The 21,257-nt window shown below is 35.6% G+C and overlaps 3 protein-coding genes across 3 annotated transcripts; all 3 read right to left on the reverse strand.

The window, feature by feature from the left end:
* Positions 1–217: 217 nt before the first annotated feature.
* Positions 218–3,042, reverse strand: LOC110724552 (protein POLLENLESS 3-LIKE 2-like). The gene is made up of 4 exons (XM_021903968.1): positions 2,337–3,042; positions 2,028–2,240; positions 1,782–1,937; positions 218–1,143 (listed from the first exon to the last, which is right to left on the reverse strand). Exons 1-4 carry the CDS (start codon positions 2,505–2,507, stop codon positions 235–237), a joined length of 1,449 nt encoding a protein of 482 aa, XP_021759660.1. The 5' UTR covers positions 2,508–3,042; the 3' UTR covers positions 218–234.
* A 6,020-nt stretch (positions 3,043–9,062) lies between these two features.
* Positions 9,063–11,118, reverse strand: LOC110724559. The gene is made up of 3 exons (XM_021903975.1): positions 10,983–11,118; positions 10,579–10,692; positions 9,063–9,437 (listed from the first exon to the last, which is right to left on the reverse strand). Exons 1-3 carry the CDS (start codon positions 10,998–11,000, stop codon positions 9,306–9,308), a joined length of 264 nt encoding a protein of 87 aa, XP_021759667.1. The 5' UTR covers positions 11,001–11,118; the 3' UTR covers positions 9,063–9,305.
* Positions 11,119–18,040: 6,922 nt separating this feature from the next.
* LOC110724570 (proteasome subunit alpha type-7) lies at positions 18,041–21,079 on the reverse strand. The gene is made up of 3 exons (XM_021903984.1): positions 20,742–21,079; positions 19,018–19,432; positions 18,041–18,487 (listed from the first exon to the last, which is right to left on the reverse strand). Exons 1-3 carry the CDS (start codon positions 20,912–20,914, stop codon positions 18,332–18,334), a joined length of 744 nt encoding a protein of 247 aa, XP_021759676.1. The 5' UTR covers positions 20,915–21,079; the 3' UTR covers positions 18,041–18,331.
* Positions 21,080–21,257: the final 178 nt, after the last annotated feature.

Genomic DNA, 21,257 nt, shown 5'->3' on the forward strand with positions numbered 1-21,257 from the left:
ATGTGATATAAATATTTCCTTGGTTAAACAATTAAAACTATTTCTTAATCCCCAAAACTACTACCAATATGCAGCAGCAGGCTGAAAGTTAAACATTGTAAGAAAATCAAGAAAAAGGAGAATAAGTGCATCTCCTATTATACTAAATTAATTAAATTAGCATAAATTGAGTGAATTAAATTAAATCAATCCAAGACTCAATTTTTTTTTTTTATAATTTTTTTTTTTTTTTTGTTAAGCCCTAGGACTCAAAGACAAAGTTATATCCTGAAAAACTTTCAGCCTTCTGTCAACTGCAGCAGCCTTCTTCACCTCAAACTTCTGTGAGATTTTCTTAACTTCAGCAGCAGAATTTTCTGTATCAATTGTATTCAGAACTGCAGATATTATAGCATCCTCAAAATCTTTGTCGTCAGGCAAAAAATCAGCCACTTTATTAAGTGGTTCCTCCAATGACCTCCTCAAAATCTTATTTTCCCTTTCTTGATTACCATTTTTACTACTAATCTTGATAGTCTCCTCCTCCACTGCTGGATTGTTATTCTCATTTCCGAAACTCGCCGCGCTCCCAGACCTCGTCCTCTTAAGGGTCTCATTGAATTGGGTTCCCCCCAATTTGGAGGAATAAAATGGGGGAGCATCAATATTCCAAGAATTTCCCATTGGTAAAAACCCATTTGGTTTTGGTGGGTAATTCTGATTATTGTTTGATAAAATGTTGGAATTTGTGTTTTCATCAGGAAATTCATCTGGGATTTTGCTGGTTGGTTGGCAGGTATATGTTTCTCTGCAAGGTTGAGGCTGCCAAAGTGAGGATGATCCCAAGAAAGTATTAAACAGCCTGCTCTGTTCTGAAACAGAGTCCCCTGCTTTTTGCATCATTTCTGATTCCAAGTCTGCCAGCATTTGTTGTGCCCTTTCATAAGCCTTGAGGTGGGAGTCCATCCCTCTCGGCCCGTCCGCTACTGCCGGCTTCACTCGCCGGAGAGTCTGTTTCGCCTCGACGATTCTCCCCTGTTTCATTAGGCAGATGCCTAGATTGCACATCTTGTTGTTATCTGGTGCAATAGACAATGCTCTCCTGTATGCATCCTCTGCTTCTACATAGTTGTTTTGCTGCATCAGTGCCCATCCTAGATTTCCCTGAAATAATAATTTTGCAAGTGTTACACTTTGACTTTTGTCACCATCCACAAACACCATTTTGACCCTCATTTGTAACTTATGTACATATAATAATGTGGGACCTTATTATAAATATAATAAATGTTTCCGAACATACAATTATACATTTATACGTCTTCCGTGTTAATATTACACGGCATATGTAGAATGGTTTAATGTAACAATTGTTTCGGATGAAGTAGGATGTAGGAGTTATTTAACATAATATGTGATAAATTTCCGAACATTTAATTAGACATACACCGTATTAATGTTACATTGACACAATTATAAAGGTAAGATGTAACCGTTGTTTCGGTTAAAGTAGGATAGAGGGGTGAATTTACCTAGTGAGACCGTATCATGCTAGAATTTGTCGTATTCATTAATAAATTATTACTCCGTACCATTGAACAATTGAACGACTTTACGGACAGTTAATGTTAATTGGCACACGTAAAAAGGTAAAATGTAACAGTTTTTTCGGATAAAGTAAGATATAGGGGTGATGTTATGTAACATGAGACCGTATCACGCTAGAATTTGTTGTGATTTAAAATATTAATAAATTTATTACCAACTGAACAATTGAATGATTTTATGGACTAATTTCTTACCAGCAAACGAGTGGCTTCTTGCTCCACTGAGACCTGAAATTTTTTCCCTTGAGATCGCGCTGTTTTCGTCCGTTTCCCATTGAATGCTAACCCTTGTTGAATCAAATACAATTTATGCTTCAAAAGTGCAATTTGATCATCCAATCTCCCACATCTCTGCAACAACAAACACCCCAATTGATCAATTACCAATAAAATGTACACCAATTATTTTTCAAGTCAATTGTCAAAGCTCTATTAAACTACCTTATAGAGATCCAAGAGAATGTTATCAAGAGACTCCTGAGCCTGCTCCGAACACCGGCTTCGCAACGATTTAATAGCCTCAATCGCTTCATCAGCCCGATTTTGCTGCTTCATAACAATAGCCATATCTTTAAGAGCACTATCAACTCTATCTCCAGCATTAATTGCAGCCCAAAATAGAGGAATCGCCTTCTCTGGATCTTTATCCACCAACTGATCAAATCAACCCAAAAACCAAAACCAAAATTCAATATTTCACAACCCAAAAAAAAAAAAAAATTTGACATTAGTACTGAATTATACACAAACCTGAACATGTTTGGCTCTAACATAAGGAGTATCACCAACAGGAACTTTATGGGTAATGTGGAAGGACTCGGACCGGGTTCGAGGCATCGAAAGCGGCTTTGCTGGAGAACAAGGTGCTGAAGCTGATTTTGATGGCCTAAACCCAGGAGGACCATTCCACATTTCTTGCATTTTTTCTGATTTTTTTTTTAAGGTATGATTATGAATTATTAGTAATGAAGATTAAATTAAGTTAAATAATTAGAGGGATTAGATAAAAATGTAGATAATCAGACTCTCAAGTGCAGTTTAAGCAGAGGAGAGAGAGAGATATGAGGAGGAGGCAGAAGGAAGGGGAGCGGAGATGAAGAGGGGAAAGGGCAAGGTAGATATTTGGTTTGAAATTCTACCGTTGAGCAACGGTACTATGTTTGTTTATTTATTTATTTTTATTTTTTTTTATAATTGATTGTTCAAGTAGCCGTTACAGATATACGGTGGTGTATTGTACTATTGTTAAGGTGATTGGGCCTGGATCAGCCCATTAATCTACCTAATGGAGTAATGGGAATAGAATTATAGAAAAGGGAATAGATCGATTTGGGGTGAGATTTCTTGGATTATATGTCAAGACAAGATTAAAGTATTAAACTCGTGAGTAGAGCCAAGAACTAACACGACTTGAGAACTCGATCTGAACCGGCAATGATCTGAACCCAACCTGTACCTGAACAATGGGGTGAAACTAGAGACCTGTAACCTGACCTGAACCTAACCATATGTTAACCGTCAACCGATTTAATCCGATCCAAAAACAATTTGTACCCGAACTAGTACCTGACCCAATTAGAACCTTTACCCGAGTCATGGAAGGTTTAATAAAATTTATATGTCTTTTGTTCAACTTATATACTGGTACAAATCTGTAAACCCACAATCCGATTCAGGTTATATACCTTTTGTTCTCTATTACTCATATATAGGTTTAATAAAATCCTGATGCCAATCAAATTATGGAAGACGTAATTATATAAGTTCAACTTGAGCACATCTATATTTATTGGAATTGAACTTGAACCAAAACCCAACTCAACACTAACTCAAACCCAAATGTAACATCTATTAACCAACTCAAACCTGACTCACACACAACCCGAACCTGAAATTGAATCCGATCTGAATTTGGCTCGAATTGAACCCAACATATATCCGAAAAGGTGAACAACCCAAAATAAACTCAACTGAAATTGACCTACCCGAACTTGAACCTGATATGAGGCTAGATTGACCCGACATAACCAGATCCTAATTCAACCCGAGACATGATTTGACCCAACCCAAATCCGACTTGATTACCCGAATCGAAAACTCTAATATAATACACGAAATCGGAGCGATTTAGGAGGTGTCGGGAGCTGGTGTTGGAATTTCAGGGAACACTACGGGATGAATCCCGGGATCATATAATATTGTGTGGACCCATATATGAACATTATCCGGCAACATAAAGGCCCCGTGAGAGCTTATAGCCAATACAAGAGACTTGTACGAAAACAGGTAAAATGACCATTTAAAGGCAAATTGGATAGTTACACCAACCCAATTAAACTCTCGGAGGGTATTAGGGACCATGTTAAACATCTCGACAATTTTTATTTCCGGTCAAAAAATTACAAATTGAAGGATATATAATCCACAGTTTTTGAGGAATTTTTGAGGTTTCGGGGCCTGGTGACGAAAAGTATTGTGACCCTAAAGCTGTTAAAAATTGACCCGACCCGAGGACTGTCTAACCGACAATGATCTTAACCTAGCCTATACTCGTACAATGAGGTGGATTATAGCCTTCAATTTTGCCACTTTTCGCCACCAGGCCCCAAAACCTAAAATTTCCTTAAAAACGTGGATTATTATAGCCTTCAATTGTGTAATTTTTTGAACTTTTTTCGCCCGAAAATAAAAATTTCCGAGATGTTTACCATGGTCCCTAGCTAATAGCCTCAAAGAGTCCAATTGGCTAGGTGGAACCATCCAATATGCCCTTAAACGGTCATTTTACCCGTTCACAACTTGAAGTGATTTCGTAAAATCAAGCCTACTTCGGACGTTTATGACAACATATAATGATCATACGTGGTTTCAAACGGAATTATATGACCCCGAGATGTATCCCTTAGGGTCTCAAGGTTATTCGCCACCGGGCCCCGAAACCTCAAAATTTCCTCAAAAAGCGTGGATTATATCCTTCAATTTTGTAATTTTTTGACTTTCTTTCGCCCAGAACTAAAAATTGCCAAGATGTTTACCATGGTTCTATTACTCTTCGGGAGTACAATTGGGTCAATGGAACCTTCCAATATGCCCTTAAACGGTCATTTTACCCGATCACAACTTGCAGTGATTTCGTAAACTCAAGCCTACCATGGATGTTTATGACAACATATAATGATCATATGTGGTTTCAAACGGCATTATATGACCCCGAGATGTATCCCTTAGGGTTTCAAGGCTTTTTGCCACCGTGCCTGAAACCTAAAAATTCCTCAAAAAGCGTGGATTATAGCCTTCAATTTTGTAATTTTTGACCTTTTTTCGCCCGTAAATAAAAATTGTCGAGATGTTAACCATGGTCCCTAATACCCTCCAAGAGTCCAACTGGGTCGGTGGAACCATCCAATATGCCCTTAAAACGGTTATTTTACCCGTTCACAACTTGAAGTGATTTCGTAAACTCAAGCTTACCACGGACGTTTATGACAACATATAATGATCATATGTGGTTTCAAACGGTATTATATGACCCCAAGATGTATCCCTCAGGGTCTCAAGGCTTTTCGCTACCGGGTCCCTAAACCTCAAAATTTCCTCAAAAAGCGTGGATATAGCCTTCAAATTTGTAATTTTTTGACCTTCTTTCGCCCGAAACTAAAAATTACCAAGATGTTTACCATGGTCCCTAATTCCCTCTGGGAGTACAATTGGGTCAATGGAAACATCCAATATGCCCTTAAACGATCATTTTCCCCGATCACAACTTGTAGTGATTTCGTAAACTCAAGCCTACCACGGACGTTTATGACAACATATAATGATCGTATATGGTTTCAAACGACATTATATGACCCCGAGATGTACCCTTAGGGGTCTCAAGGATTATCGCTGCCAAGCCCCGAAACCTCAAAATTTCCTCAAAAAGCATGGATTATTATAGCCTTCTATTTTGTAATTTTTGACCTTTTTTCGCTCGTAAATAAAAATTGTCAAGATGTTAACCATGGTTCCTAATACCCTCCAAGAGTCCAATTGGGACGGTGGAACCATCCAATATGCCCTTAAACGGTTATTTTACCCGTTCACAACTTGAAGTGATTTCTTAAACTCAAGCCTACCACGGACGTTTATGAAAACAAATAATGATCATATATGGTTTCAAACAGTGTTATATGACCCCAAGATGTATTCCTTAGGATTTCAAGGCTTTTCGCCACCCAGCCCCGAAACCTCAAATTTTTCTCAAAAAGCATGGATTATAGCCTTCAATTTTGTAATTTTTTGACCTTTTTCGCCCGGAAATAAAAATTGTCGAGATGTTTACCATGGTCCCTTATATCCAGGAGTCCAATTGGGTCGATGGAACCATCCAATATGCCCTTAAACGGTAATTATACCCCTTCACAACTTGTCGTAATTTCGTAAACTCAAGCCTATCATTTACGTTTATGACAACATATAATGATCATATATGGTTTCAAACGGCATTATATGACATCGAGATATTTTCCCTAGGGTCTCAACATTTTTCGCCACCGGACCCCAAAACCTCAAAATTTCCTAAAAAGCGTGGATTAGCCTTCAATATTGTAATTTTTTGACATTTTTTCGTCCGAAAATAAAAATTGTTGAGAAGCTAACCATGGTCCCTAATACCCTCCAAGAGTCCAATTGGGTCGGTGGAACCAACCAATATGCCCTTAAACAGTCATTTTACCCGTTCACAACTTGCACCGATTTTGTAAACTCAAGTCTACCACGGACGTTTATGACAACATATAATGATCATATATGCTTTCAAACGGCATTATATGACCCCGAGATGTATCCCTTATGATCTCAAGGCTTTTTCCCACAGGCCCCTAAACCTCAAAATTTCCTTAAAAAGCGCGGATTATAGCCTTCAATTTTGTAATTTTTTGACCTTTTTTCTCCTGGTAATAAAAATTACCTAGATGTTTACCATGGTCCCTAATAACCTCCAGGAGTCCAATTGGGTTGGTGGAACCATCCAATATGATCTTAAACGGTCATTTTACCCGGTCACAACTTACAGTGATTTCGTAAACTCAAGCCTACCACGGACGTTTATGACACCATTTAATGATATTATGTGGTTTTAAACGACATTATATGACCCTGAGATGTATACCTTAGGTTCTCAAGGTTGTTCGCCACCGGGCCTTGAAACCTCAAAATTTCCTAAAAAAGCGTGGATTAAATGTTGTAATTTTTTGACCTTTTTTATCTCTGAAATAAAAATTGCTGAGATGTTTACCATGGTCCCTTATATCCTTCGAGAGTCAAATTGGGTCGGTGGAACCATCGAATATGCCCTTAAACGGTCATTTTACCCGTTCACAACTTGTAGTGATTTCATAAACTCAATGCTACCACGTACGTTTATGACAAAATATAATGATCATATATGGTTTAAAACGACATTAATTGACCCCGAGATATATACCCTAGGATCTCAACACTTTTCACCACTGGGCCTCGAAACCTCAAAATTTCCTCAAAAAGCGTGGATTATATCCTTCAATTTTGTAATTTTTTAACCATTTTTCGTCCGGAAAAAAAAATTGTCGAGATGTTTACCATGGTCCTTAATACCCTCTGGGTGTTTAATTGGGTCGGTGGAACCATCCAATATGCCCTTAAACGGTCATTTTACCCGTTCACAACTTGCATTGATTTCGTAAACTCAAGCCTACCACGTACGTTTATGACAATATATAATGGTCATATATGGTTTCAAACGGCATTAAATGACCCCGATTTATATCCCCTAGGGTCTCAACACGTTTTGCCACCGAGCCCCGAAACTTCAAAATTTCATCAAAAAGCGTGGATTATAGCCTTCAATTTTGTAATTTTTTGAACTTTTTTCGCCAGGAAATAAAAATTTCCAAGATGTTTACCATGTTTCCTAATAACCTCCGGGAGTCCAAATGGATCGGTGGAACCATCCAATATGTCCTGAAACGGTCATTTTACCCGTTCGCAACTTGCATCGATTTCGTAAACTCAAGCCTACCACGGACGTTTATGACAACATATAATGATCATATATGGTTTCAAACGGCATTATATGAACCCGAGATGTATCCCATAGGGTCTCAAGGCTTTTTGCTACCGGGTCCCTAAACCTCAAAATTTCCTCAAAAGCGTGGATTATTATATCCTTCAATTTTGTAATTTTTTAACCATTTTTCGTCCGAAAAAAAAAAATTGTCGAGATGTTTACCATGGTCCTTAATACCCTCCGAGTGTCTAATTGGGTCGGTGGAACCATCCAATATGCCCTTAAACGGTCATTTTACCCGTTCACAACTTGCATTGATTTCGTAAACTCAAGCCTACCACGTACGTTTATGAAAATATATAATGGTCATATATGGTTTCAAACGGCATTATATGACCCCGATTTATATCCCCTAGGGACTCAACACGTTTTGCCACCGGGCCCCGAAACCTCAAAATTTCCTCAAAAAGTGTGGATTATAGCTAGAGTTGTCAAAAACTGACCCGACCCGAGAACCCAACCTTAACGGACAAAGATGAACCCGAGTCATAGAAGGTTTAATAAAATTTTATATACCTTTTATTCAGCTTATATACTGGTATAATTCTGTAAACCCTCAATCCGATTTAATAAAATCTTTTGTTCAGCTTATATAACTTTTGTTCTCTACTACTCATATATAGGTTTAATAAAATTTTGATGATGCTTGATCAAATTATGGAAGGGGTAATTATATAGTTCAACTTGGCCACATCGATATTATTAGAATTGAACTTGAACCAAAACCCGACTCAACACTAACCCGAACCTGAATGTACCATCTTGTTAACCCATTCAAACCCGACTCAACACAACTCGAACCTGAAATTGAACCCGATCTGATTTTAACTCGAATTGAACCCGACTTATATTCGAAAAGGTGAACGACCCGTTATAACTTGAACTGAAATTGACCCAACCTGAACCTGATCTGAAGCTAGATTGATCCGACATAACCTGATCTTGATTTAACTCGAGACCTAATCGACTTAACTACCCGAATTGACAGCTCTACTAGTCATGAGTCAGAAACAAGTGATAAAATTATTTAGAAACAAATGGGGAATTAATTTTGAACGATTGAATAATGCTTTTTTTAATTGGATTATTATATACTCATTTATGAATCGGTATTGAATTTTTTACGAATTTTTTTTTTCAATTAAAATCGGTTAGTCATTTGTATTCACGTTTTTGGTCTGAACCTAAAACAAGATCTGTATACCGAGGTTTAAGAGTAAAAACAACCAATATCGATTTTGGGTTGGCATCATCAAGAGAGAAAAATGAAAGGAGAAAGAGTCATTAAATGACATTCGGGTTTAGGTGGTAGAAAATTATTTTTACTAACTACGGAGTACGTACTTTGTATAACTAGATTTTCTAGATTTGGACACAACATTCATGACTTCACGAAAGCTCATGGTAGACATGTACAAAAACGATGAGAATTTCACACACATCACAGCCACAATATAATGTTTCTGCCCATTTGACAGAGATACAATTCATACAATCATATCAGATGTGTATACACTAGCTGGTATTATACATATTCCCATCATCCCAAAGAAAACAAAACCAAAAGATAGCAAGTACCCATGACCAGTTCCTAGTGCACATATAGGTCCACATCTTTCGGTCCATGAGTTTCATAGTGCACGAAAGCTATCTGATTTATCGAGTCTAGCTGTACCAGAACTTGAAGATTCGCCCATTGCATCTGGAGAAGCTGCAACTGGAAATGACTCCCGCTTCAGAGATGTTGGTATTCCAGATATTTCCTGGAGAGTAGAAACTTGCAATATATCATCATAAGATAAATCTAATCCTAAAATTTTATTCAAGTCTAAGTTCAATAGAGCACACAACCAGTGGGCAAGATAGCACTTTAGGTAAGTCAATTTATTTGCACAAAATTGGAAGGCATGCTTGCTTGTTTATGAGCAGTTGAGCACTTAATTATAAACTGCTTTAACTTCTCCATGTAATCAACAGTTTCACTACCTGTATCCTTTACATCAACATCATTAAGATACAATTATACATAGAGAAGCATGATTCCACAAAAGGAAACTAGGATTTGGTAAAAATACCGCAAAACAAACAGTTCTTGTAACAATATAAGCCAGTTTAAACAAGACTTGAGTATCAAGTAGAATTGGAATTCAGTTTTATGTAGATACATCAAGACAATAAAGCTGCTAATTGTTATCTAATCCAATTTCTAAATTACTCGAACTCTTCCTTTCATCTAAATACCAGTGCCAAGTACTTAAAACTCCAACAAGGCATGTATAGCTTAACACTCCTTTTGGACCAAAAAAAAAGGCAAAATTTTATACAGAGAACAAACACCATTATTCTAGCAGTCGAGTTCAAGTGATATAGGTCAATAGTTCATGTAAGATTAGCATCTTTGACATAAATTGACAACATTGCATACTTATTTGTTCAGAATCAAAACCTAAATGGCATAGCAACAACCTTCCCCCAATCATTTCACTAAATGCTCGATTCGGAATAATATCAAAACAAGAATGGAGCACAAAATAGTTTTACATTATATCTGCCTTGAAGCCAAGAATTACTTCCTCTGAACTAAAGATAGCGCATTATTTACGAGTTTTAGTAATCCTTTTTTTTTCCAGTGTTTTTGTTTATGGTTGATAAGAATGATAATCTGTCTCTCTAATGAGTCATCCCACAAAATTCATGGCATAAATTTTCATCTAAAAGACTATTAGAATCAATCACACAAACCTGCAATCAATAATGAAATTATTAAAGACGTCAATTAGCTTAGTTGGTTAAAGTCGTAAAGACAAAAACAACCCGTCTACATCATTGCTCTTTGTGGCACCTTTGAGACCAAAATACGGAGTAAAAACAACAAAAACATAAATTAATCATCTGATGTACTACCTTCATAAGATGCATTCTCAAATCACCGGGACGAACACGATTTCCAATACAGGCCGCTACAAATTTGGAGTAATTGAACAAAACATCTGCAGCAGCTTGTTTTCTCTCTTCTGTCTGCAAATTACCCAAAAATTAAAAATTGGAATTGAAATCAATTCGATTATTACTAAATAAATTGCAATTAAACAAGTGAATAAATAATTTAGCTCACAAAATGAAGTATGAGAGTAACTAGATTGATTACAGAGCAGAGTTAGGGTTTTGATTTTGAAGGAAATTTCAGAAGAACTGGGAAATATAGAGTATTATTATTTGCGATGAAGTTGAATTACAGAAATGAAAATTTCATAGATAAATTAATTAATACGTAGCATATAGGAAAATTAAAGATTGGAGTACTGAACCTCGTAATCTTCTTTCATCTTCAGATTGAATCTTCTTACTCAAATTAATACGTTCTTTCTTTGATCTATTTTTCCCTTGTGATCCTTCTTTTTATTTTCAATTGGTTAACTTTTTCAATTTTTATTTACTACCTTCGGTTCATTTTACTTGCAACAATTTTTATTTTGTGGTGGTTCAATTTTTTATTTTTTATTTTTTTTCCTTATTTGGTAACTTTTGGCCTATAAAATGACATATATGCCCTTACTTTTTTTCTTACACCCTTATTAAATTACAAATCTGATTTCATTAAATTAAACCCCAACCTTAATTAATTAAACTCTCATCCCGATTTCATTAAATTAAACCCCAACCTTAATTAATTACAAATCTGATTTTTCTTTCCTCCTCCAACCCCATTTTCATGGTGGCTTCATAGTTTTACGAGTGGCGGGGGGTTGCAGTGGGTTGGATTTCGTGGTTTCAGATCGGCGGATTTTGTGGGTTAGTTTCGTGGGTTTGGGGGTTGGTGAATCAGCAGTGCTAGGTTCGTGGTTGCAGATCGGCGGCAGCGGGTTGCAGAACGGCGGCGTCCTGGGTTTGATTCGTGGGTCGGGTTTCGTGGTTTCAGATTGGCGGGTTTCGTGGGTTGGTTTCGTGGGTATGGTTTCATTGGTTTGGTGGGTTGGTGGATCGACAATGCTGGGTGCGTGGGGTGGTGGTGGTGGGTCGGCGGGTCGCTGGGTTCGTGGGGTGCTGGGGTTCGTGGGTTGCTGGGTACTGCCTGGGTTCGTGGGATGGTGGTGGTGCGTCGGCAGGTTGTTGGGTGCGTGAGGTGGTGGGGTGCGTTCGACGGTTTGCTGGGTGTGTGAGGTGGTGGTGGTGCGTCGGGGTTTGCTGGGTGATGCTTGGTGCTTGGTGGTGTTGGTGGTGGTGGGCTATTTAATTTAATTAAGTTTGAATTTTTTTTTTTTTTGGGTTAGATTAATAGTTAACCACATACCCTTATTTTTCCATAATCATGTTTTCAATCTTTTGCCTTGGTTTCCGAAAACTTGTACTTTGTTGCAAGTAAAATGAACCAGAGGTAGTATTTTTTCACAACCCACCTAAAGTAACACTCGTAGAGTTTGATCGCATAACCTCTTGGTTGTGATAGCTACTAGACCCCAACAACATACTCCAGTAATTCCCCTCTAGCCCTTTCTTTCAAAATTTGTACTACTTCATATTGAAATTATGAAAAACACCTACGCTTTGTTGCTTTTCTATATGCTAAAGTTTGACTTTTATGGTTAGTAATGGATTTGTTTAATAACGATTATACACAAATTATATGTATCAGAATATTAATACTACCTCCGTTAATAGTTATGTGCAACTTTTGCCATTTTGGGATGATTAGGATTATGTGCAATTTTTCATTTTCTTCCTATTTTTAGTAAAGAAAAAGGTTGGAAATTACAATATTACCTTACTTAAAAAATTTAATTTCTTAATTATTACCCTCATTATATACTAATCAAATTAACCTAAAACTAATCAAGTTCTCCTAATTTAATGATTTCCTCCTTTTATCTTCCCAATTCCCCCCTTCTCTCCTCATTTACTCACATTTCCAATCACCAAAATGGTTGGTTCTCTCTATATTTTTTGGAGAGTTCATAAGATGAACCCTAGTTCATCTTCTGGGTTTTTCTCTCTCATCTTCACTTGTGATTTTCTCACTTCCCCCTCCATATCTACTCTTCTTTTCTTCAATCTTTCACAAAAAAGTCCCCCACAACAATGGTGAACCTAGATCCTTTAAAGGATGCTTACATGGCTACAAATGATGCGGGTGAGGAGAATCTGATCCAAAACCTCATCCACTGCTTTGAGACGGGTTCTCCTTTCCCTCGTCAATTTTAGGAGTCAAGTAAAACCGGTCCCTACTGTACTTTGTACACTTACAGAGTTTTGGGTCAAGTCCTTAAAAGTATTGAGGAGGAAGAAAGAATCAAAAGGGAGGAGGGTCAAGGTGAGTCCCTAAAGAAATCGTTTGATTTCTTTGAGGGTGGTGTAGATCTGGTTGCCGAGAGTGGCGAGGCGAGTGTTGTGGCTCCAAAAAAACCTAGATCTAAGAGGGAAAGGCCACCCCTAAGGTTCGTGCTAAGAGGAAGGATGGTATTTATAAGCATGGCTTTAATGGTGAATGAATCATGTTATGTTTGAATCTTTGATGTTTTATATAACACCCCAATAATTCTCCCTTTTTCAACCACTTACTTTAAATAAAAATAGAGGAGAACCATTAGCATGTTACTGCCACGTGTTAAAACGTTAAGTCTTTATCAAAGTATTGCAGCGGAAATCCAACTTAAATCTTAAAATAATATAATTTAGAAAACCAATAAGTCAAAGCTTACAAATTGGAACCATAAAGGCCCTTATTAAAACCAAACCAATAATCAAAGTCCCAAAACATAATTAAAGTAGTAAAACATAAATAAGTTCAACACAAAGAACGAATACTCTCAATCACACAAATCCTTTGACAATGCGTATGTCAAATCCCCAAACTTCACATCATCAAACTAACCTGTGCAATACTGCTCCCCAATAATACAAGGGTAATAATTGGATCATCACAGGGTCATTGAAAGGCGAAGGCCATGACCAACAGTAAACACACAAAAGCACGCAATCAGCAAAGTTGAGTACATACAAGCTACAACGTACCAAACCTAGCATGCTCAACTAATTAAAGTAAATAAACATACAACACGAATTCATTAATCAAGACTCCACACTTAAACAATTCACTCGACTCAACATACTTGCTAATCAATTCCAAACACTTGACTCTTTATATTTAATTTAATTAATTTAGTTTGGAGTAAGCAATAGACGAGGTTGTCCAATCCACCAAATCATTTAGGTCCCAAATGACCATTTAAAATAAAAGTTTAGCGGGATGCAAGAATAGGCGCGACTCCATTCTCACAAAGTTAGTCTAGGATCCCATCTAACTTTCATTATAAAATAAAATGTAAATACCAAAAGAAAAGAGGACATGTTGATCAAACAAGCCTCGGAAAGCCACGGGCTACCACCGTGTACCCCAACCCATAATTGTCAATACTCTAGAAGTGCACGCTTTCTAGAGTTTTATTGCTCATCCATGTTTCACTTTACGTGATTACAATTTTAATTAATAGCCGACTCAATCAAATAGACCATACCTAAAAATCATACATCAATTTACTTTTAATCTTATTTAGGACAAGGGTGATCACATCACAAATTGACTTTTAATTTCATTAAACTTCCAAATTATCTAAATTGTTGAACATAGTCAACTCACCTAGCCATTTCGGCTTAATCCACCTTTACTCAACATACTAACAATTCATGATTGATTAATAAAATAAATAACAACCTTGTGGAATAATTAATAAATTCATTCCACTTAAACCATTCAATTTCAATCCTTTAATAATCCAAATGTGGTTAACAAACCGATCCAATAAAAATATGCTTGTATCAACATTCCATACAAACATAATTTCATACAAACATAATCAATTCACCAAAACATGTTTCATAAACATAAGCACATGAATTAATTAAATGTATAACCAAACAATTTTCATCCAAGTGTTCTCTAATCATGAAACTAAGTTCTTTTCTTTGATACCTAAACATGATACTACTTACAACGAAATAGACATGTACGTACACCGTGTAAACAATCCTTTGTGGAACTTTACTAACTAGAAATCACCTTCAATAAACTCCTCTCCTAAACCAAATAATAACATCTCAATCAATACCCAATCAATCAAATTTACAGCAATACTAACTTACTTTAAAACCTTCGAAATCCAAATCAAACAACACTTTAAAATCTTCCCTTTAGTTAAAATTAAAGGCTTATATATAGTTCTTTAAATTTTCTTCATAAAAACCTTAAAATACACTCTTATACATGAAATTACAGCAAGTTAAAAGTCTAATAAAAATCAGAAAATTATTTAAAAACCCCTAATAATCTCCCTTTTTAATGGGTGATTAAACCCTCTTTATAAAACATCAAAAGTAGTACTTAGAAACTATTTCCAACACTTAAAAATTCAATAAAAACATATATTTATGCTTAATTAACTTTAAACATAATTAATTTTATTAATCAAACTCAAGGATAATATTTTAAGTATAAAAAACTTCGTTAAAATCAAAAACTGCCCGAAAATCATATTTAGAGGCTGAATTTGGCCACGGGAGGGTGGTGCTCACGAGTCTTTCTTAAAACGTTGTTTCCACATGAAAAACCCTACTTTTTCATCAAAATCGGATGAGTTCATAACCTGATCGGGATTAAAACGGGATTAATATTAATGAACGGAAATCTTAAAATTAAAACACGAATTTAAGTGTTTAAAATAATCTGGAATTAAGTTAAACTAATCAGTAGTTATAATCACCAAAATTTCAAAACATCATTACTATAAAAGCCCTAAATCAATTGTTCATAAAAACCCTAAAATCATGATTTTCAATAATTAAAAACCCTAGGTTATAAAATTTACAAAATCTGAAAATAATGACATTATAAAATCTGAAATTATAAAGTTTAATCATCAAAATACAACTTGATACTAATTAAATTACTTTCAAACAATAAAATCAAAATCCATAAATCAATAATTATAATTATACAAATTAATAAAATAAAGGAGAGAGAAAATAAGACTAACCTTTTTGTGTGGGAAATTTTTGGGGATTCATGGGGTATTTATAGGAGACAATTGTAGGGTAAATCGGAAGATGGGCCTCATAAAAATAATGGGTCAATTAAGTAAACAAATGGGTTAGGATTGTTTGATTGGACATAAATTGTAGAATAAAGGTGCATAAAATAATTTATTCAAATAATTTTTGACCTAGATTAATAATTTGAAACTTTTGAAATTAAATTCCGAAAAATGACAAATAAATATTATAAATAAAATAAAATTCCATTTATAAAATATTTTAAAAAATACGGGGTATTACATTTTATTTATTTTTATTTTTTAGAGGGAATATTGAAATCCCCAAATTTGAATTTTTGGGTGAAAATTTAGGGGGAAAAACATACCCCTCCAAAAAAACCAGACTTCCCCTCCAAAATTGCAAGTGGGTGGGGGGAGGGGGGGGGGTGGTCCAATTTTCTCTCTCCACTCCTATTAGTCACTCCCTTATTTTCCTCTAATCTTTGTCCCCCGTCTTTTGCATTAGTATCCGTTATGTGCTCCAAAGTTATACATAACTATTAATGGAGGGAGTAAATTGATTTCTACAATAATCTGCAAATGAATGAATTTCTATTGCTTTCATAATAATCAAATTCAACTTTTTTTTTTCAATAATGTATTTGTTTAATAGCGATTATACACAGTTTATTTACCCATGCAAATCAAATACCCATTTAGAATACTCGACTATGAAAAAAGAGGTGAATTCTATAATAACCTGCAAATGAATTACTGAATCCTGATATGTTTTGCAGCCCCTAGATTAACCAATGCAAAATATTGTACTGAGCATAGAGCATTTACGAATAATCTATATCTATATTTAGTATTTAAAAACACAAACCATCCCCATCAAGCCACATGTTAATTTTATTTTTCACCAATGCCACATGTCACCTCATTTAACCTTTTTTTATTTTTATTTTTTAATCCCCTTTCTCAATTTTTTTTAAAAACACTTTAATTAAGTACATGTATAAAAAAAAAAATGAATGTTGCTGGCATGGTTCACTTTCCCCAACTTAGGGTTTTTTTTTTTTTTTTTTTTTTTTTTTTTTTTTTTTGATAGCTAGAAAAAGGGAGGTTAATCCCTAAACTTAGTGAATCTAACAGAAAAACTTAGGGATTTTTTGGTTCATTAGGAAAGTGTAAATTCCCATGACATTTCAATTTATGGGAAGTAAATTCCCATGAAATTTCAATTTATGGGAAATAAATTCCTATCATCTAAATCGTGGGAATTTAACAAATTTGTTTGGTTAAGAATAGAGGAAGTAAATTCCTATGGGAATTTCAACTTACCAAGGGTGGATAAGGTAAGTGAATTCCCATGTTTTGTGGGAAGTCAAAATTCCCATGAATTCTCATTACCCCCATTTTCACTTTTTTGTGTCAACCAAACAAGAGGGTGAAAATGAAATTCATGGAATTTTTGACTCCCCACAAAATATTTAGCCAACCAAACAAGACCTTAATATCTTCTACAATTACATTCAATTTTCACCCCATCTTCTCCTTTATAAACTATTTATTTTACAATAAAAATTTGTATTGTATATCTATAAACTAACCCGTGCATTGCACGGGTCAAAAGACTAGTTCTAATTGAAGCAATTAAAAGACCAAAATAAACATTGGAGCCATTATTTCCTCTCTAGTTGAATAAGAGTGTCCATTAGGGGTAAGCAAACCAGGTACCTGGTCAAAATTTTAGGACCCGGACTTGAAATTGGTTGAAACCGGGTCCTAAAATTCGAATCCTGAATTGAAATTGGTTCAACCAGGTCCTAAAATTTAGCAATCGGTATTGGAACCATCGAAAACCGGCTCCGGATACCCACTTATGTATGTAATTGTTAAAATATAATACAAATTATAATTCTTATTCTAGTTAGGTTCATTTTTAGCGTTTAATACTTAAACTTATATATGCATTAAGCTATTTGTATTTATGTTAGGTATTAATAATACTTTTTTAATTTACAAATTAGATACATTTAACATATTTTTATTATTTAAAATTCATTTAGTTTAGCATATACTAGGTAACCAGGTACCCCACCGGTTCCGGTTTCAAAAAGTTTAGAATTGGAATTTGAATTGGTTATAATCGGGTCCTTAATTTATTACCCAGAATTGGAACCACCGGGTCCAATTCTAGTTCCGGACCCGCCATTTTCTAACCGCCTCCGGTTCCAATTCCGGGTACCCAGAATTTTTGCTCACCCCTAGTGTCCATCATTGTGTAATTGACTATGCAAATAGTAGTACCCAACTATGCAAAAATTCATCGTCGCGACTGACCTTCACAATTCACACCATCCAATTAATCGAAACTAAAAATAATTGCCAGAGTCAACAAGGTACTTTTACTAAGGCATAATGAAGCAAAATACCAAAAGATTCAACAAATCTACCACTGATTGATGGCTTTTCAGATGATATCACGGGGCTAATAAACCAAGCTAGCAGCACATACATGAAATCCAAGTCTGACTCGTCAACACTTTAGAAGTTTAGAGCTAAACAAGAAGCAGAAATAGGAATAGATTAAAACTCGAAAGGAACAGCCTAATTCACAAGTCTGCAAGTTAAGAACTAGAAGGACCCTTCTTTGCGGCCTCAGCTGCTGCCTTTTCTTCTTCAATCTCTGCAACTATGGCATCAATCTCAGATTCCTCAAGCTGATGCAAACCTTTTTTCGTCATCACAGCAACTTCCAAGTTCTTTCCTCCACTTTCAACAACCTGATAAATTTTTGGAGCAAAGTCAGTCGCTAATATGGTAGCAATGATACAGACCTCCAGACTGAAAAGCATATATTCGTATCTATTATCACATCCACCTTCAAAACTTAAAACAGATTGTACAAGATGGTAGCAAAGTAACAATGTCTAAACAATGTACAACATCAAGGCCAGGCTTAAGAAGAATAAGAACTACCAATTTCAAAGTATGAGTATTACAGTATTAACTAATTGATTTAAACATGCTCTAAGGATTAAGAATGTAGTGATCAAACTATAATCATCACACGTCAGTTCCCCAAATTATAATTCAGACCATGACATTTTGGGCAGCTTTACCAAATATTTGACAGATATGTTCAAAGGAATACCTCTAAGTGATGGGACACATAGATCATAGATGTAAAGATTTTACAGCTAAGCTGAAGCAAGATCTAACCGGTTGAAGTTGTGAAGCAAGATCTAACCGGTTGAAGTTCATAATAATGTCACTACTTGAAAATAAACATAAAAATTTCAAGACAACTTACTTCAAGCAGTGCACGAATAGCCAGCTTGACAGTTTCTTGCCCAGAAGTTTCTTTATAATTTTTCTCTAGAAATTCTCTTATTGAGTTAGAGTTTCTTCCAGTTGCATTAGCCTTCCAAGCTGAAAAGGTACCAGATGGATCTGTCTGGTACAGTGCTGGTACATTAGTGTGCGGGTCGAATCCCACAATCAAGGTGGACAGCCCAAATGGTCTAACACCACCACTTTGGGTATACTTCTGCTGAAGTCCAGCAATGTAACGAGTTATATACTCAACTGTTACTGGATCTTCCAAGGTCAGCTTGTGGCTTTGACACTCAATACGTGCCCTGTTTATTAGAACACGAGCATCTGCTTTAAGACCAGCACAAGCTAAAGCAATATGATCGTCGAGGTTTACAATTTTTCTGACCGACCTGCAAATGAGAAGAACACGGTGTTTTATATATAACACAGAAGGCGCGAACTCATGCCTCTCGCACTTTCAAAACAAAAAAAAGAAGAGAAAGAAGAAACAGAGCTCTGATATATGATGCTAGAACAATTACAGTGAGTAAGGAACTCTAAAACACTGGAGAACAGATATGATGACAATAAGAGCATGTTTGGTAAGAGTTTTTAATGAGTTGGACACAAATTCAATTCAACTATAACCATTACCAAGTGTTTGATTAGAAGGTTTGGATAACAATTACCATGGTTTCCACACATTTGTTACCTCGATCAAACCTAAGGTAACAATTACCCTTACACTCCTCAAACAAAAAGAAAGGGAGTTAGGCTTAAGTGATACCTTTACATGGTTAAACCAAACAAAAATTCTTTCCTTACTCTTATTTGTTTCCTTTCCACTCCGTTTTCAATATTCATACCAAACACCCCCTAAGAGCCAATACTCTGATAAACTAAAACTTTATTGCCTCTGAGGCTTTGATCACACAACAGGAGGCAAAATGTACAAGAAAATGTAGAGTATTGGACATTATATCCAAATGGAAAGCAAGAAAGCCAATATCTGGAGCATACTAGTCATCATGTACAACATTGAACGTTTCATGGTTCAGGTTTTTTTGCCTTTTATGAGAGCCTCGCTGCACATAATATGAGTTTAACCTGCTAGCTAACACATCAAAATCTATTCAAATGTATTCAATCGAATCACTCCACCATCTATGGAACAAAGCTATATAGTGACCTGATGATATCCAAGATACCAGTGATTCAATTCTTAGCACAAACGAAGACACAAACATAAATGAAATCAAATTCATACATTCATGAAATGAGCTTTATAGTGATCTATATGCTTGGCACTCGTGATTCCGTGTTTAGGCACCAACGAAGATACAAGAATACATCAATATATGCATCTTACCAAGTTGTTGCCTTTGTCCTTCAAACAATCCAAATTACTTAAACAAAACCTAAGTAAAGATCTTCCTCAATTACAGTTTACAATTGTTAATCAATTCATGTACAATCAATCAAGTTAACCTAATCTGGAAAATTCTCATTGCTATGATACAATCAATCAATAATTTCCAGTGAACACAAAATTAAGCAATCAAAATCACACAAGCAAGCACAAATCATTAATTAAATCGTAAATTCCCCAAAATTAGGTCAGAAATCTGAAATCATATAAATCAAAGCCCCTTCCGCAACAAATCACAAACCCTAAAACAAAAAAACAATCAAAATCGAAGAGAGAAAGCAAAAGAAAACCTGGAATCCTGAAGTTTAGCAGCAGATTTCTTCTCAACCCCAAGAACAACAGTATCGGTACCACGAACACCGACGGCAGCGTTACCCTTACGGACGGCTTCAAGAGCGTATTCGACCTGAAAGAGATGACCGTCAGGTGAGAAGACTGTAATGGCTCTGTCGTATCTCGCCATTGTTGTAGAACTGAGTTTGGTTCACTTTCTCTCTCCTCTGAAAATGGAAGTTGATCGAGTGAGTTGAGTGTTGGGAGAGATGAAGGAGGGTTCGTCTCCGGTGTTAATCGAAATGCTTTTTCAGAACTTGGGCAACAAGACACCCTTTTCATACTCTACTTTTGCTTTTTTTTTTTTTTTCCTTTTCCTTTTTAATATTAATATTAATCACTACTTAGTGAATTTGTTTGTTAGAATTTGTAAAAATTAAATTATCAATGGACAAGTGTAAATATAAATATATTTAGTTGTGCTTGTGCTTTATAAAAATATGATATGTTAGGTTGCACTAAGATGGATACTG

Source organism: Chenopodium quinoa, unplaced genomic scaffold (assembly GCF_001683475.1).
Source record: "Chenopodium quinoa cultivar QQ74 unplaced genomic scaffold, ASM168347v1, whole genome shotgun sequence".
NCBI lineage: Eukaryota > Viridiplantae > Streptophyta > Magnoliopsida > Caryophyllales > Amaranthaceae > Chenopodium > Chenopodium quinoa.

Bases quoted from the DNA above. Each gene is read 5' to 3' on its own strand.
- LOC110724552 (XM_021903968.1), bottom strand. From the start codon at position 2,507: ATGCAAGAAATGTGGAATGGTCCTCCTGGGTTTAGGCCATCAAAATCA. The intron at 2,241-2,336 runs GTTTGTGTATAA...TGATTTGATCAG, and splicing joins TTAGAGCCAAACATGTTCAG to TTGGTGGATAAAGATCCAGA. The intron at 1,938-2,027 runs GTAGTTTAATAG...TTGTTGTTGCAG, and splicing joins TTCTCTTGGATCTCTATAAG to AGATGTGGGAGATTGGATGA.
- LOC110724559 (XM_021903975.1), bottom strand. The intron at 9,438-10,578 runs GTAGTACATCAG...TCTACTCTCCAG, and splicing joins TGAGAATGCATCTTATGAAG to GAAATATCTGGAATACCAAC.
- LOC110724570 (XM_021903984.1), bottom strand. From the start codon at position 20,914: ATGGCGAGATACGACAGAGCCATTACAGTCTTCTCACCTGACGGTCAT. The intron at 19,433-20,741 runs GTTTTCTTTTGC...TCTCATTTGCAG, and splicing joins GCTAAACTTCAGGATTCCAG to GTCGGTCAGAAAAATTGTAA. The intron at 18,488-19,017 runs GTAAGTTGTCTT...AAAATTTATCAG, and splicing joins CTATTCGTGCACTGCTTGAA to GTTGTTGAAAGTGGAGGAAA.